The 17,855-nt window shown below is 41.2% G+C and overlaps 1 protein-coding gene across 1 annotated transcript; it reads left to right on the top strand.

Moving 5' to 3' along the window:
* The first annotated feature begins 1,959 nt into the window (after positions 1-1,959).
* Positions 1,960-7,786, top strand: LOC111871467 (methyltransferase-like protein 5). Its single transcript, XM_023864615.2, is given in 3 exon segments — positions 1,960-2,377; positions 3,306-3,439; positions 6,848-7,786. Coding segments are annotated over 3 exon segments (1,011 nt in total). The 5' UTR covers positions 1,960-2,346; the 3' UTR covers positions 7,694-7,786.
* Positions 7,787-17,855: the final 10,069 nt, after the last annotated feature.

The raw sequence follows: 17,855 nt of genomic DNA, 5'->3' as shown, positions 1-17,855 counted from the left end.
CGATTCATTCCTGCAGTACCTTTTAAAGTAGCTATCTCCTCTGTCCCTGTTGGTGTTTTGACAGAAAGTTTGAGGTTCCTCTTTTCCTTTCTTTTTCCTCTGAACTTTAAATTTGCCACTGGTAATAGTAGTTGACTTTCTCTGCCTTTCTTTGCTTCCAAGTCAGCTGTCTCATTAACTTCAACTCCACAGTGCCCTGTGATCAAGTAATATTGTTCTTTTTCCCCTTGTGATTCCAGTCTTTCTATTTTATCTGGAAGCAACTGAGTAATGTGTGACGTGTTGTTCATTGTAGATGTGTTACTAATTCCTTTTAGCATGCTTTCCAAGTCTGAGAAAGTCACAAAATTTTGCTCCAGATCTATTTTTTCGATGTTTTCTGAGGTTTCACCAATTGCTAGTGCTTCCACTGTGAACGTAGATGCTATCTTAACTATCCAGAATTTCCAGCTATTACCATCACTTATATTGATGCAAATCCTGCAGATGGTGTGTTCTCCATTTTTGAGCCATGCATGGCAAAATATTTACTGTAATTTTTTTTTTTTAATTCCTTGTTGTGATCCTGTGCTTCCTTTACTTGTCTTACTTCATCGAAAGATACCCTGGCCCTGTAGAAGAGGCTTTCGTATGTATAGTTGAAGACAAGGGGACAGTTCCCTAATTGGATTGTTTCTTCTATCATGTCATGTGTGTTGTGTATCTATGTTGTGCAAATTTATTAGTTCCTACTGCCTGGATATGTTCCTTAAAACGTGCTCCTAAACTTCTGTTATTCCTATTTATTTCAGTTGATGCTTGTTGCATTCTAGTTGGTAGATTCTGCTTTTATTAAGGCTGTAAGTATTGAGGGTTTTTGGTTTCAGATGATGACTTGTCATGTATATGGTATGTTTTTTATATTATTTTATTTCGTTCTTTATATGCATTCTTTGTACCAGCATTGATGTGTTTGCTGTTTTTTTTTTTTTTGTTTTTATACATGCATGTTTTGAATATGCAGCTGGTGATGCCGTAGTCAGTATAGCGACTAGCTACAGGCTGGATGACCAAGGGGTCAGAGTTCATGTCCCTGTAGGGTTAAGAATTTTCTCCACATCATCCAGACTGGCTGTGGGGCCCACCGAGCCTCCTATACAATGGGTACTGGGGCTCTACTGGGGTAGAGCAGCAGGAGCGTGAGGCTGACCACTCACCTCCAGCTAGTGCTAAGGTCAAGAAAACGTGCCTTCATGGTGTAGTGCTTAAGTTGTTAAGCACAGGGACAACTTTACTTTTTCCTTTATATTTTTGGATTAGTTTGTGGTGTAGGCACGACTTGTTGAAATATACTATATTTTAATTTCAGTGCAGTAATTTATGTTTAACGTTTTTATAATTATATATGCTGCTTGTATGAACCATCTTTCTATGTATTTTGCATCCTGTTATGTATCTCACTGCTATTTATATCAATCCATCACAACACACTAAACTACTGAAGACACGAGGGACACGACTGTTATCGATGATTTAGATACAGATAGGAAACTCATGGCGATTTGTGTGAAACGTAAACTTGTTTCATGTCATGCATAAGCTGCAAAGAGCTCAGTCTATATAAGATGGTTAAATACTATTCAGCTTAATTTGATTCTTGCAGCTGGTTGCAGTTTTGGTAGTTACCGGTCTTTACAGTCACGTGCCATTCTTGAGTGCATGAGAGCATGAGAGAAACTCTGTGGCCTGTAGTCCACAAGCGAACTATACCGACCAAGCGACTACCACTTGTCGGCGAATTTAGTGCCAACTTTTGCGGATAGAGGGTGTGACGTGGTCAGTGCAAGGATCCCCGTTAATTTCGGTTTTCTAGACCGGAGCCGCTATTTACTTGAAATAGCCCCTCAACTATCCTCACGAGTCTGAGTGTAGCCCGTTCCAGACCCACAATTTCTCAGAAAATTTGGTAGTGCCGGGAATCAAATCGGGAAATCAGGGTCTGTAGGCAGGAACTGTGACCACTAGACCACAGACGCGGTCTGGTTTTTATTCATATTGACTTATTTTTATAGTGATATTTCTAAAATTGTTATTTCATATACGTACGAAATCCACGCGTATGTGTTGCGGTATTTAACGATTAGATTTAATCGTTGGAAGATAATGTACCGGAGGAGGGGCTACGTTGTTAATTAAATGAAACCATGGCGGCGTTTGATGAGTGTGGTTTCCGCACGTGACAAATGTACATTAGCTACCACATTAATCACAACAAGAGTATCACAGAATAGTGTATGAAATACCAAACAAGTGGATAAATACTCAGGAATCAATACATATATTAATAGTATAGAGGAAATCAACTTAATGGCATTCCAGCCACCAAGCGCCCGTCAAGGTAATGTTCCTAACCTAAAAATGACGAACTTATGTTCACATTAGAAGTAAGGTTATATTTTCTTTTGGGAGGATAGAGAAGCAAGTAACTTTCACGCTTTTGCTGGCTGAGATTGATGTGTTATTTCAGAATGCACATAATGCATTTGGCCTTAAACATATCTTTCGAGGGTCTGTTAATTAAAAGAGGTGTTTTGCGAATAGTTTCATCCCAGAAAATTGAGTTACGTAGGTTTTGTTTCAGGAACTCTCAGTTAACGACACATTTTGTTGGTTTTGTTTGTAGCAACACCAGAAATTTCATTGCGATTTTAATTATTGTAATTTGTGTACATTTCTTTTACATAATTATATTAGCAATGCATGTTTTGAAAATAAACGGTGAAAGCGTAATCTAGGATCGGAACTTTCCAGCCTTTAACAAACAAGAAGTTGCATTATATCTGCAGTAGCCATCAAAGAGTCATAATTAAAAATCAAAATATACCTATCTGTGGTTGGAGTTACAGAATTTCTGGTCCACAAGGTTCCTGTATAATGGGAGGTGATGGCATGAATATGAGGCTTCATTAGTTCTGTGTATTATCTTATTCTTGAAGATTGAAACAGTAATAGCTGTAGAATTGTGAAGAAACATTTGAAGTTTTCTGGTTTAATAAAATGGAGTATGAAGGTGACCCCAAACTTGTACTGAGTAACACTCCTCACTTTTGTTTTGTGGACCATGGGAGTCTGCTTTTCCTGACAGATTTATTTCAACAAATGTATAGCCATTATTAAACTTTCTTCGTACACCATATAGTGATTCATCATCATGACAGATGATAGGACATGGAAACTGTGCAGTAGTTTTTGTTTTTATTGTACAATTTGTTATATGTACTTAAAACTATGTTTTTATGTAATATATTTAAATGTTTCCCCAACAGAACTTGCTAATCGCAAAATATTAGAAGAGATACAACTAAAAAAACAGCAAATTCTGAAGCAAGGGGTGGCACCAAGCCTCAATTCTCCTACCATAGCTCCTTCCCTATCTGCTGTGGGAACAGCTGTTACCATGGTAGGTGTCAGTTTATAGTTACTCATTAAGGTATCAGTGAATTTGTAAGGTACAAAATATTTATACTAATAATGCAGTCCAAAAATATATGTTTTTGTTACTTGATTTCATGCTACATAACAGTAACCATAGTTACTTTAGAGTATCATAAAATTAAAAAAATATATTATTAACAGAAACTGAGTTTGGGACACTGTCGTTTGTTGAAGTTCTGTGGTTGTTTTAGGCTTATCAGATTTGTTATTGAAAATAACAAGTGTGCCATTTTGGGATTGTTTGAGGGAGAAGGTAACTCTAGCAATAGTAGATTCAGCACAGTTAATACAAAGGCCCACCCACTGGTCATGCCACTTCAGATCATGTCCCTGAGAATAATTTTAATACGCTGCCATTTTTTTTGGTAATTAAAATTGGTTGCTATCCAGAAAGTTTTTGTAGCAATACTGTGTATGCATTCTTTATTATTTTTGACTGAGTTCCATATACAGCCCATTGAGACTACTCTTTCGATACCAGGATAACTGCACAAATCACAGAGTTCTTTGTTTTGTAATATCATCCATCCCCCTCCCCCTTTATCATTGGTGAATACAAAAATTAAAAGAAAATGTTGACATTATTTGAATAATTAACATTTTATTGTTTTTTCTTTTCAACATACCAGTGGCACCCAAATATGAGACAGTTTTATGTCCCAACAGCATTCCAGGATAAGGGGACAATGCATGGCTGACAACCCACAGTTATCACACTGATCAGTAGGGAACGTAAAATGGTGTATATGCAACACTGATTGAGTTTTTAAATTCAGTTTGATATTTTTAAGTTTTATATATAAATATATATGTATATGTATAGGAGCCTGGACAGCACAGTTGGCATAGCAACTGGCTACGGCTGGACGACCGAGAGGTCGGAGTTTGAGTCCCAGTAGGGTCAAGAATTTCCTCTTCTCCATGTTGTCCAGACTGGCTCTGGGGTTCACCCAACTTCTTATATTATGGGTACCAGGGGCTCTTTCACGGTGGTAAAGCAACTGTGGTGTGTAGCTGACCACTCACCTCCAACTAGTGCTGAGGTCAAGAAAATGCGGATCTATACATCCACTCCCCCATATGCCTTCATGGTGTAATGCTTAGTTAGTTAAGCACATGAACAACTTTTGATATTTATAGGTAGTGGAATTTCATTGTATTAATAAGTAATGTAGTTATAATATGCAAACCATATGTTTGCAGAATTTGCAGAGAATGACATGAACATGTCAGTGGCAGAATGTAATATACACAGAACTGTAGATACTGTGTAATGGGACTGTGCAGTTATCCTTTCTCAAGCTTTGTAAGCTATGGAAAGGAGGTAGTTACGGTAAGGTTTGGAGAACAGAAAGGGTACTATACTGCATAGGGTAATTAGTTGAAATATTTCTTTAGTTTTGTATTTAGAAATTTATTTTGTATTTTTAATTTATATAATAATGCTGTATGATCAGAATCCATGTTAGGTGGGTCCCCTGTCACCACGGCATGGTGCGTCCTCAGGTTGCGGATGGAGGAGATGCCCTCCAGTTTTGAAGGGAAGCTGTGAATACATTAAATAAGCAGTAGCCAACAGCCAACCAAGGGGTGGTCCTCCAACTTGGGGGTTGGGTGTGGGGCTAACAACTCCTCACTGTAAAAAATAAACTTGTTACAAAAATTCTCAAGAAACCTCAGACCTGGACGGATTCCATGGATAAATGACCTAAGGTAAAATTTTGCTTGTGGTTCTGTATGGGTGTGAAGCTTGGTTTCTGACATTAAGGGAGGAACATAGACTGAGGGTGTTTGAGAACAGGGTGTTGAGGAGAATGTTTGGACCAAAGAAGGATGAAGTGACAGGAGGTTGGAGAAAACTGCATATTGAGGAGCTTCATAACTTGTACTTTTCTCCAGATATAATTAGAATGACCAAGTCAAGGAGAATAAGATGGTCAGGGCATGTAGCACAAATGGGGGAGATGAGGAATGCATATAGGATATTGGTGGGAAAGCCAGAAGGAAAGAGACCACTGGGAAGACCAAGGCATAGGTGGGTATACAATATTAAAATTGATCTTAGAGAGATAGGATGGGATGGTATGGATTGGATTGATCTAGCTCAGGATAGGGACTAGTGGAGGGCTCTTGTGAACACGGTAATGAACCTTCGGGTTCCATAAAATGCTGGGAAATTCTTGAGTAGTTGGAGATTTCGCTTCTCCTCAAGAAAGGCTCAGCTCCATAAGTAAGTAAGTAAGTAAGTAAGTAAGAAAGTGTGACTTTGGGGAAACCTGAAATAGAAAATCTACAGAAATAACCCACACTTCACAAATCGAATTCGAGATCGCTTTTTCTAGAAATGACAGTATCAGAATGTTGTGTCTTGAGGGATGTAATGCTGTGTGCTCCGGTGACTTTCTGTGAGCTACTCAGCATTGTACCTCTTCATAGCCACTACTATTAGAAGAACCTCATATCCTACACAGAATGTATACCCCAATGGCATTCTCTATGGGGACCTCTTCATTTTGTGCCACCTCAGGTTTCATGTCCACTGAGGTTGGCTCTTTTTCCTCTTCCAGATGTGCCTCCATTGTTTCTCGGCAGGCCATCGTCTTTATGTCTCTTTCAGGTTTGACTTCAGCCACCATCTCCTTGTGGCTGGCATCCATCTTTTCTCGCCAGGCTCTCATTTCGGCCATAATTTTCTTGTGTCTGACATCCATCTTTTTTTACATGGACTCCATCCTGGCCAGCAGGAGTTCCAACACTTGCTGTGTGTCCATTTTTGTTTTTGGAAAGTTGTTGAGAAGCCTCCAGTTAGATCATGTGGTAGCATGTTCTAGCCTTATCTGAGAGAAGCTGCCCGCTGTATGGGATCCTGCAGTAATAAGGTTGAAAATGAAGGAATGAACCCCTCTGTGTATGGTCCGGAAATAAATATTAAAACATTACTGTAGAAATTCATTGTTAGGTAAAGTACTACAAAGTTAATTGTTACACCACAGTTGTGTTGAACATTGTCTGTTGTTAGAAATGTATCTAATATAAGCATTATTTTATAAGTTAGCTCTTATCCCTTCTTCGGGTGACTGGTGACTGACAGACTTTTCACACTTTTCATGTATGATATTGGTAGCAATCAGAAAATCAGGAGACACTTAAAACTTCCATGCTAACTGCCAGGAAGCTTTTGGTAGTCCAGTGATTACCATGTAGGTTTAGCATTCAAAGGGTTCTGGGATCAGTTCCAAATCTACCATTAATATCATAATTAAAAACATAAAAATATCTGCAGACATAAAGGTAACCAATCACCCAAAGCAGAAGTAGAGCCATTCTCATTGTCGCAAACCTTTAAAATAGGAAAGTTTTATTTGTTTGACAGCCTGCGTTCATGTCCCCTGAAGCACACATGATGTCATCTTCCCAAAGAGCTGCCCTACAGCATGCACACAGTCTGTCTTTTGGATATTTTGTCACTCAAGATTCATCATTTGGAAACCTTATATTGCCAGTTCTTCCACGATTTGATATTAAATAGTGGTGATACGCATCAAGAGACGATATGGCAAGTATAAAGCTTAAGGTTCTGGAAGAATACCTGCAGGAAGTTGACATTTTTGAAAACCCCAAAGTGCACCTGGAGCAGTATGCTACAATGCCTCATATTGGAGCTCGGATGTTACACACAATCCAGTCATCATTTCATGACATTGAAGGTAAATTAATTGCAGATTTAGGTTGTGGATGTGGAACTTTATCAGTTGGAGCAGCAATGCTAGGAGCTGGATTTTGTATAGGATTTGACATAGACATTGATGCCTTGTCAGTATTTCGCAGTAATGTCAGTGAATTTGAATTAAGTAATGTGGATGCCGTACAGTGTGACATAGCTAAATGTCTGCCCATCTGCTGGAAGAAACAGTTTGATACTGTTATTATGAATCCGCCATTTGGAACGAAGCATAATCGTGGTATGGACATGAAGTTCCTCCGTGCCTCCCTTGATTTAGCTACTACATCTGTGTATTCTTTACATAAGACATCCACTAGAGAGCATATCTTTCTTAAAGCTGCTGACTGGGGTGTCAGAGCTCAGGTTTTGGCAGAACTGAGGTTTGACCTGCCAGCATCATACAAGTTTCATAAGAAGCAGTCAGTTGATATCAAGGTTGATTTTGTCCGATTCTGGTTTCAGCCTTCAGTTAAGGAAAGAAAGAATGACAGATGAACATATTTCAATGTTTCAGAAGGTAATTTAGTTTGTGATCTTTATGTGTATAGCTGTGAATAAAGTGTATCACATTTCATATTAATCACATCAGAGAAGAGTCTGAATGTGTGGAAGATACTGTCACATGTAGGGTGGTATGCATAACAGAATGACAGGTTCTAGTTTGGATGCTTGGGTTTAATAACATTTCAGTTACACACACACACACTCTCTCTTAATTACACTTAAATACAGGCAGTACAGCACTATCACTGATTTACACAGTTTGCAGTTCACTGTTGCACACGCACTAGGATTATCTGTCTTCACTAGTTGTCTCCTAGCAACGGATCTCAACACAGAAACTGTCACTTTAAATTACTACAAATATTACACATAATATCTTCCAGTCACACTTTAAATCCTCAGAGGCTGACCTCCTGTATTCTTCTGTAATCTTGGTTCCGATTCGCGTGCTTCTGCCAGTACTATTTCTCTCTCGTAACTCAGAACTCAGGACTGCCACACACACTCACTGTCACTTATAGTTTGATCTCTTCTTGTGATTCCACCACTACAATTTCTCTCTCGTAGCTCTCACTGCAACCCAGCTGAATTTTGTCACTCACTTATATGGCCGAGGGACAGACAGCACATCATCTTAAACACATATCACGTGATAGCTACCCACCACTGTTGTCTGATGTCACCACATGTGCAAGAAACATGTCACGTGATGACCACGTACTGTTGTGTGATTTCACAGTGTGCATGTGTCTGTGTTGTGGGCATTGTCTAGCAACAGATCTGCATGCCACAATATCTTATACAGGATAAGTTACAAGTTTAGAGCTTATGATTATATATGATAAATTGGAATGTTGGTCAGTAATTTTCTTGTTTGATATTCTCACAGCAATCAGTCTCTTTTTCCTGAGATTATGGGTATAACAGATACACATCACAGTGATGACCTTTCAGTCAATTATTATTCCTTCATCTTTATGCTATTGTTCAATGTGGCTTTTTACTATAAAAATTTCCCACATAGGTTTAAAATACATTTTTTACTTCTCTCCTGTTTGCTGCATGTCCAACCCATCTGGACATCCATTATTTTAGTATTCCCATTGTTTTGCATCTCGGGTGAGTGTGCTGAATTAAACTCCATGGCCTGTAGTCCGCAAGTGAACTATACTGACTGAGTGAGGTGCATGTAGGAGAAGTTGGTGCCAACTTTTGTGGATAGAGGGTGTTGCGTGGTCAGCACAACAGATCCCCATGGCCGTTAATCTCGGTTTTCTGGACTCAAGTGTGCTGAATTATGAACTGAAAATGCTTTCTTAATGCAGTGACAGACAATGTAAGCATGTGGTGAACAGCCGGTAACAGTTTAGTGGATGGTACTGTGAGAGAGATAAACAAGAATTTCCATTCCTTTGTGGTGCAAGTGAAAATATAGGTTGATGAGTGAAGTACCCAGCAAAGCGGCATGAAAAAGATGGATGTCACGTGATTAGGTAATGAGAAAATAATACTCATATTTTTGCCTGGTATTCAAAGTGGGCAGAGAAATTGTGTGACCTCATTGAATAGTTAAGTTTTTCCTGCCCATATAAAGTTCATTATAACTGTTATTAGTCACATGATAATAACAACATGGTGTCATAATGCCTCCTGAGAGATGTAGACATCATTTGTTGTTAAAAGACTTGGAGGAAGGGGTATTGATAACAAGCACTTGCAGGCCAGCCATAGAAGAAGCCATGATCTTGTAGCTGTCTGCTTATGTTTGAAAGCTGTGGCATTCACCACCTTGCCAGAATTATATTATTCTTGACTGACACACAGTTCTTGTTCACCTGTAGGGGAAAATTAGGTGGAATTGCTTTTTACTAATTAATGAAATGAATCATGATCTGCTGCTTTGTGGCTATGAAGATAACCATTTTACAATCAGTGCTGGCTGTAGTGGTTCTGCAATCTCCTTTGTCAGTGAGGTCTCTGGTTTGTATGCTGCTGTGAATGGTTTCCCCAGCATAAACGGTTTGGGTGCCATGCTGTAGCCGTTGTGTTCCTGTTGCCATACCTGCTACACATACCCTTGGATCATTGTGTATAGATGAGCACATCAGGGAATGCTGTTTGTAGGATACATATTTTGTGACACAGTGTCAGATGTAACTTCATCACCATGTATAAATGTGGTGTGTGTTATGCGCGAAAAACAGTGCCTCAAATTTAGGAAGCCACATAATGTAGACATTAGCATCAGTTGGTAAGACAGTAACCTACCATTCTGTACCATTGTGTTAAAATGTAAACATACACAGCAGGTGTGTGTGTTAAAGGGAGAGAGAGTTGTATAGGTTACCTTAAAAGTGCACAAGGTAGTATTTATGAATTCTGGTATGTAATGTCTGTGTAGGATGAATGTCTGGAGTAACAGTACTACTAAATACATGGATATTGAAATACAAATACTGTACAGGAATCTTAGATAAGCAAAAAATATCAGTTACTCATTCCTGCTAGAGGAATTCTCAGGTACATTAGATTTTCAGTACATGAGATTCCACCTTAATAAATAACAGGATTCATTAATCGTTTTAACAACAGTTATTGCTGAACAACCTTGTAACATGATTCATTAATTTTGGTCAGTGTTGTATTTCTGATTCAGTGAAAACTTAATGAGTATTACTGTTCATTCATTCATCAGTAATCTGTCAGATGACAGGTCCACAGTCTCTTCCAAAACAGTTCCTCCACTTAATGTGATCTTCTGTTTTTGGAAAGAGACTATCCAGGAAAAGTGATAGTGTGGTAGTTTTTCCATTTGCTTTCCACATCGCAGTACAGCAGCTGTTCAAACCACTCTGGTCATGCCTGTTGCTATACGAACTTGAACCATCTCGAGCATCATTTGCTCTGTGCTTCAAGTCGCTGCTGATGATGACGCTGCTTCTGGCATCAGTTTTTGGTTTTTGGTGTCTGTCTTCGGCTGATGCCTACCCTTTCACCTGTCCAGCAAGGGAGGCCCTGCCAGTAGCTATGCTCCCGCTGGTATAGCTCTCACCACGATAAGGTGGAGACACCAACGAGGGGGTGTATTACTGTATCTTCATACATTTGCCATAATGTTTCCCTACCCTAGTTCCATCACTCACCTGCAGCTAGTGCTGAGGCCAAGAAAATGTGAAACTATACATCCACTTTCCCATATGCCTTCATGGCTTAGTGGTTAATCAGTTAAGCGCAGGGACAATTTTACCTTTACCCTAGTTCCACAGATAAATGAAAAATCCTTTTATGCAACAAGTGCACAGATTATCAAGCCCACAAACCATAAACACATTATGTTATGACTGAAGTGTCAAAATCCCTTGGTTGTGAAAATTTCAAGTCACTTCTCTGTGAGTGATTGATGAAAAATCACACTGCAGTGCTGCCATCTGTAGTGAAATAAGTACACCAAGAAGTGCATGTCATGTTATCAAACCTTTCTGCTAGCAGGCCACTTGGTACCAGGTTTCTACAAATAGAAAGTCAAATGCACCCTCTGTGTCTGCTGCTCTGGATATTTCCTCTCTGAGCACTCAGTGATGGTGGCCACCTCAGCACCAAACACATCTTGGAGGCTGTTTGCACTGGATCCAGATGTGGCCACAATGCTGGCACTGCACTGCATCTGTCGTGAAACAAGACCTTGAGGGGTGTATTCTTGTGATGTTACTTTATTCTGCAACGCCGCACAACGTAATTATAACACAAAATGTTGAACAAATCCTTTCATAATCGGTTCTTTCATGTTTACAACTCTCACTAGAATGTAGAACTGTCCATTCGTGTTAACAACTCTCACTAGAATGCTGTCCATTCGTGTTAACAACTCTCACTAGAATGTAAAACTATCTTTTCGTGTTAACAACTCTCACTAGTATGTAGAACTGTCCATCTCTCCGTGCTGGCTAACCACTGACTTCTGTCTACACCAAAGTCACATTGTGACTGACGGTCAGTCAGTCAGTAAGTCTTGGTTTTTAAGGGCGGAAAAATTCAGGGAACAAGTCCTCTGGGAGGGACTGTAAGCCGTGTGTCCCGTGTCATAGATTTACGGCACGTAAAAGAACCTCATGTCTCTAGGAGACCTCTGAGCTAAATTAGGCAACAATTTCCCGCCCAAATAGTTTCCAACGCCTCTGGTAGATGGGGGAAGTATCAAGGTACCGAGGGCCGACCTCGTTGGCTCAACGGGGCTGATAGCACGCACCAGTACCGGTAGGGTATGGAGACTGGTAGAATATCAAAGGGGGACGTACAATAGATCAACAACTGGTTGCGGTGCATGGGGAAACCCACCCCCTCCAATAATCTACATAAATAAAAACGTAAATGTTGGTTTGTTAATCCTCGAAGATCTCCGAAAGTTCTTCACCGATTGCTTTGAAATTTTGACACAACGTTGCATTCGAATGCGCGCATGTTTTTGTATACCTACTAGCTATACCCGGCCACGCGTGAACCCGAAAAGTAAATGTTCGTTTGTTAGTCGTCTTAAATCTCCGAAAGTTCTTCACCGATTGCTTTGAAATTTTGACACAACGTTGCATTCGAATGCGCGCATGTTTTTGTATACCTACTAGCTATACCCGGCCACGCGTGAATCCGGAAAGTATACTTCCATGGAAACGCAATAACAGTTGCATAGGAATTGCCGAAACAACAAACGCGTTTCCCCGGAGATTAAAGGATAAGACGTTCCGTTGCGTAACAACAGGTGAACCCGGAAAGTATTGTCGCGTATCGGGCGTATATCGCGACAAATAACTTCACGCCGTATTTTATATAGCGAATTTTATTTCACATTCGCTCATACAATCACCCAAATTACAGATTTACGATTACTGCTATCTGCAGTATCACAATTAGTACACTCCAAATGCCACAATACAACTGACTAGTTGCTGGCTAACTCGGCGGTAGCTCCAGGACTCACTGACTGACTCAGTACAACTCGACTCGGCGACTGGTACAGTACAACTGACTCGAAGCCACATTAGGACTGAACTTGTACCAGCTGTGCAGCTCACCTATATAGCTGCAGTGCTTGCCGGTTGCGTAATGAGTGCCACGTCATCCTGTTACGTCACCGCTGTTGACTCGCCTTGCATAGTTACCAGGTTGCGGGGGCTCGGCTATCTTCGGCTCCGCTCGGCTCTCTTCGGCTCCGCTCGTGACGTCACCGCGCATAGCTGCCAGGATGCGGGGTGATTACTCGCCTATTACGCGAGCGTTACGTTACCGCTGAGGGGTGGGAGGGGAGCGCTGACTCACCCGCCGCGTCACTGCTGGTGTGGGGGGGGGGCTCGGCTTTGCGCAACATGTCACAGTATACTTCCATGGAAACGCAATAACAGTGGGCCGTTGCATAGGGATTGCCGAAACAACTCGTTTCCCTGGAGATGCGAGGATAAGAGGCTCCGTTGCGTAACAACGGATTAAACCAAGCGTTTCCCCGGTGATAGACAACAGAACGCTCATTGTATAGCATCCGCCGAGGTATAAATAGTCCAGCTTGGACAAGCAGCAGTCAGTCTCGGGGCAGATGCCGAGGGATACAGAAGAGAGTCTGGAAGTAACCGCCGAAGGAGTCAGTCTTGGGAGAGCTACCGTTGAATATAAACAGTTTCGATTTATTTTCATTTTGATTTAATTATTTCGTGTGACATTGCGTTGGAATTGGGCTGTATCGTTTACCATAGCGTTCATTTCGTGAGTATAGTTTATTTTTCATTGTTTTTCATTTCGTTTTCTTAACTGTTTTCCTTATTTTTCAGTGAGCGGCCTCCGTAGTCTAGAGGTAACGTTCCCACCTCAAGACTCGTAGTACGCGGCTTCAAATAACCGGCGGAGGTCGTCGAATTTTTAAGGGCAGAAAAATTCAGGGAACAAGTCCTCCGGGAGGGACTTTAAGCCGTGGGTCCCATGTAGTTTTACGGCACGTAAAAGAACCTCATATCTCCAAAGGAGGTCACTGAGCCAAAATAACGGACGTTTCCCGCCCAACAGCACTCTCTAATACCTCTGGTAGATGGGGGAAGCATTATAGATACCTCTGAGCTAGTAGAGCCGGTCTCGCTGGCTGGGTGGGACTGATGGTAAGCACCAGTACCGGTAGGATATAGAGACTGGTAGAAATCATAGAGGGAAGCACCATGGACCAATACAGGTCTCAGTGCATGGGGAAACCCACCCTCTCCAATAACTAACTAACTATTTTTCAGTGCAATTGGCGGTGGGATTGAGCTATGTCGATTGATCTGCGTTTGAATTGAAATATTTTGTTAGACTGAGCCACAGCAACGCGTAGCCGGGTACAGCTAGTGTATATAAATAAAAACGTAACCGTTGGTTTGGCTCTGGTCGAAGATCTCCGAAAGTTCTTCACCGATCGCTTCGAAATTTTGGCAGAACGTTGCATTCGAACACGCGCGTTTATATATACATGGCACACCTGTGACAGGTTGGTTGGTTGGTTGTTAAAGTATTAATTGTTCTGAATATTAATATACTGTAACGTGTTATACGTCGTCCATCGAATACCAACAGATCGTTGCCTAGGAATAACCGTGGCAACGAACTGTTGAAACAGATCGTTGCCTAGGAATAACCGTGGGAACGAACTGTTGAAACAGCGGAAATAATGCATTTCTGCGGCAATGAGCACAGAACACGTGAAATGGAACCCTGAGCGAAAGTGCCCTCTATTGCGTCCGAAACCGGGTTATAATAGTCCGGCTCCGAAGAGTTTTTCGGTGATACTGGACGTGATAATAATTGTACTGGCTGGTGTAAAAGTGAGCGTTCAATAACTTATTCGCTGAATCCGAGACGTGCGTGGAAGTTACGTTATTTCGTGAGTATAGTTTATTTTTCATTGTTTTTCATTTCGTTTTCTTAACTGTTCTCCTTATTTTTCGGTGCAATTGGCGGTGGGATTGAGCTGTGTCGATTGATCTGCGTTTGATTTGAAATATTTCGTCGGTATGTGACATGTTCGAAATCCAGGAGTCGTTTCCATAGTAACGCTAGAACAGACCGTTGCATAGATTCCGTTGCGTAACAACGGATGAAACCGGAAAGTATACTTCCATGGAAACACAATAACAGTGGGCCATTGCACAGGAATTGAGGTTCCGTTGCGTAACGACGGATGAAACCAAACACTTCTACAAGGTGTTCTGTGCTAGCATTTCCTATGCAATAACAGTTGCTTTAGTTGCTTTAGTTCATCCAAATAATGCCTCGCAGAAGAAAAAGCTTAGGTCGTCGTACTCGCGGAGCGGAAGCAATGCGTCGAGTAATTGCAAATCAAACTGGGGAAGAACGGGCAGACTGAGCCACAGCAAGGCGTGGCCGGGCACAGCTAGTAATAATAATAAAAAAAGTCTTGGTTTCGAGCCGCAGATCAGATATTTATTACTGTTTGACAGTTACAGTCTTGATTTTGTGTGGTGCCCTCTCTGACTAGTGGACAGGTCTGTCTTTTGTATATGCTGCTGGTCCTTGACAGCGCAGTCTTTCTTGGGTCCGAGTCCCTTGGGACTCGTGACCATATTTTACTACTCAAGAATTTCCCAGCATTTTATGGAACTCGAAGGTTCATTACCGTGTTCACAAGAACCGTCCACTGGTCCCTATCCTGCCGGATCAATCCAATCCATACCGTTCCATATCTCTAAGATCCATTTTAATATTGTCCACCCACCTACTCCTTGGTCTTCCCAGTAGTCTCTTTCCTTCTGGCTTTCCCACCAAGATCCTATATGCATTCCGCTTCTCCCCCATTCGTACTACATGCCCTGCTCACCCCACCCTCCTTGACGTGAGCATTCTAATTGTACTTGGAGAAGAACAGACTAAGGTTGTTTAAGAAGAGGACGCCGAGAACATTTGGGCCTAAGAGGGGGGACTAACAGGTGTTGGAGAAAAATGCATAACGAGGAGGATCATAATTTACACCCTTTGCAAAATATTACTAGAATGACAAGAGGGTTGAAAGGCATGTAGCACGCATGAGAGAGAAGAGGCCTACATACAGAAGTCTGCTAAGAAAATAACGTAGATGAGAGGATGATAGGCTCACTGAAACGGATGTTATAGGATTGTGGTGTGTAGACTGGATTCATCTGGCTCAGGGTAGAGGCAGTGAATCTTCAGATTGCATAAAATGCTGGGAATTTGTTCAGACACTGCACAAATGTTGGCTTCTCGAGAAGGGTTCATTTCGATGGAATTAATTAGTTTTTTAGTTATCACTTTTGCGTTTCTCTGTAATTCCATTAATGAACCAGTCGCCCTTAAGTTTAATAAACTGTAAAGAAAAACGCTAGTGGAATTCTGTATATTACATTCCTCTCAGTCTTTTTCTATTGAGCATCGCCAACTCTGAATATTTGCGTGTTACAGTGTCTGAGACATTTAATTTTCTATTTCCGAAAATAAATGACAATTTTTAAAAATTATCAAATAACGCCAGGCTTTTCATTCTAATGGACTATTTAGGTTATGATAATATTGTAGATCCTCAGCGCTAAATATAGTGCGAGAGAAAATACCTGGTTATTTAAAGACAAACGGGAAAAACAATAGAAGTTCAAAGTCCATGTTTACTTTTGGCACGAGTTGCTATTATGACGTTTTGAATGTAAAGAACATTACGGGAGAAATAGAAGGTCAGTAGGGAGCTTGGAAGATCCAAAAACAATAGCTGTAATATGGGAGTTTCCGGGAAATACGGGAGAATTGTCCCCCCTATGCACATACGAACAAACTCCGTGGCCTGTAGTCCGCAAGCGAACTATACCGACCGATCGAGCACCGCTTGTCGGCGAAGTTAATGCCAACTTTTGCGGATAGAGGATGTCACGTGATCAGCACAGCGGATTCCCAGTGCCGTTAATATCGGTTTTCTAGACCGGAGCGACTATTTCCTTCAAATAGCTCCTCAATTATCCTCACGAGGCTGAATGGACCCCGTTCCAGACCCACTGCTTATCAGAAAATCTGGTAGCGCCGGGAATCAAACCCGGGACCTCTGAGTCTGTAGGCAGGATCTCTTACCACTAGACAAGAGGCGTTCCCCCCTAAGTACATAGCACACCTAATTAGGATAGCTCAGTCGGCAAGCTACAAGCTGGATGTCCGAGGAATCAAGGTTCGATTCCTGGCATGGTCAAAATAACTTATCTTCCCCACTTCGCCTAGATCGGTTCCGAATCTATGGAGCCTCCTAGCCAATGGGAAACGGAGTGAGAAGCTGACCACTCACATTCATCTAATGCCAAAGATAAGAATGCTTACAGATATACGAGTACATCCACTTTCCTGTAACGTCTTCCTGCCATGGTGCTTAATTAATCCGGCGCAGGGACTACTTTACCCCGAAGTTAAAGACATATTCAGGGGTACTGAAAACTTACAAATCTGTCAAAGTCCCGAGGTCCATGTTTTTCCATTACAGTACTTTCTAGTGGACACTATGTAAATGAGAAAGTAAAAAGAGAGCCTTATGTGGAGGTTTTGGCTGTCTCGACTTTGTATCAGGAAGGTCTGAGCCATTGGATAGAGTTTCTTCAATTGTGATATGGGAGACTTACAAAAAATTGTCGAGCAGTTCGAATTTAAGCCTTGTTGATCAGTAACAAGGCTTGGTTTACTTAGGGCCATGGCTGTATTTCTCCACGTATTCCATAAACCGTTTCACAGGCTTCAAATGCGATATAGGAAACTTCCACCATACTTCGTTGGAAAATTCAGATTTTCAACCATGTTGAGCCATAATAAAGCCTGGGTTACATAAGATGAGAGATGGAGACCTTATTGTATCTCATGTAGACTCCTATTCAGGAAGTTCAATGATTCAGATCCTGGTCAGGACATCGGCTATCCTGACTGATGTTTTCCGCAGTTTCCGGAGAAATGCCGGGATTATGCCATGGATGCTTTCTTCCAAATCCTGTCCACTTCATCAATCATCCTATCCGATGCTCAGTACTGGCAGTGTCGTTAAATAAACAACTGAAGTACCTCGATGAGGCCCTGGCCGCAACCGCTTCCTTCTAAATCCATTCAAATGCATCAGTTATATTATCATTTAACGCTCTAGTCTGTAGCC

This window comes from Cryptotermes secundus, unplaced genomic scaffold, assembly GCF_002891405.2.
Source record: "Cryptotermes secundus unplaced genomic scaffold, Csec_1.0 scaffold465, whole genome shotgun sequence".
In the NCBI taxonomy this organism is placed as follows: Eukaryota; Metazoa; Arthropoda; class Insecta; order Blattodea; family Kalotermitidae; genus Cryptotermes; species Cryptotermes secundus.
Note: the sequence above shows the minus strand (reverse complement) of the source record. Positions and strands in the feature narration are given on the sequence as shown.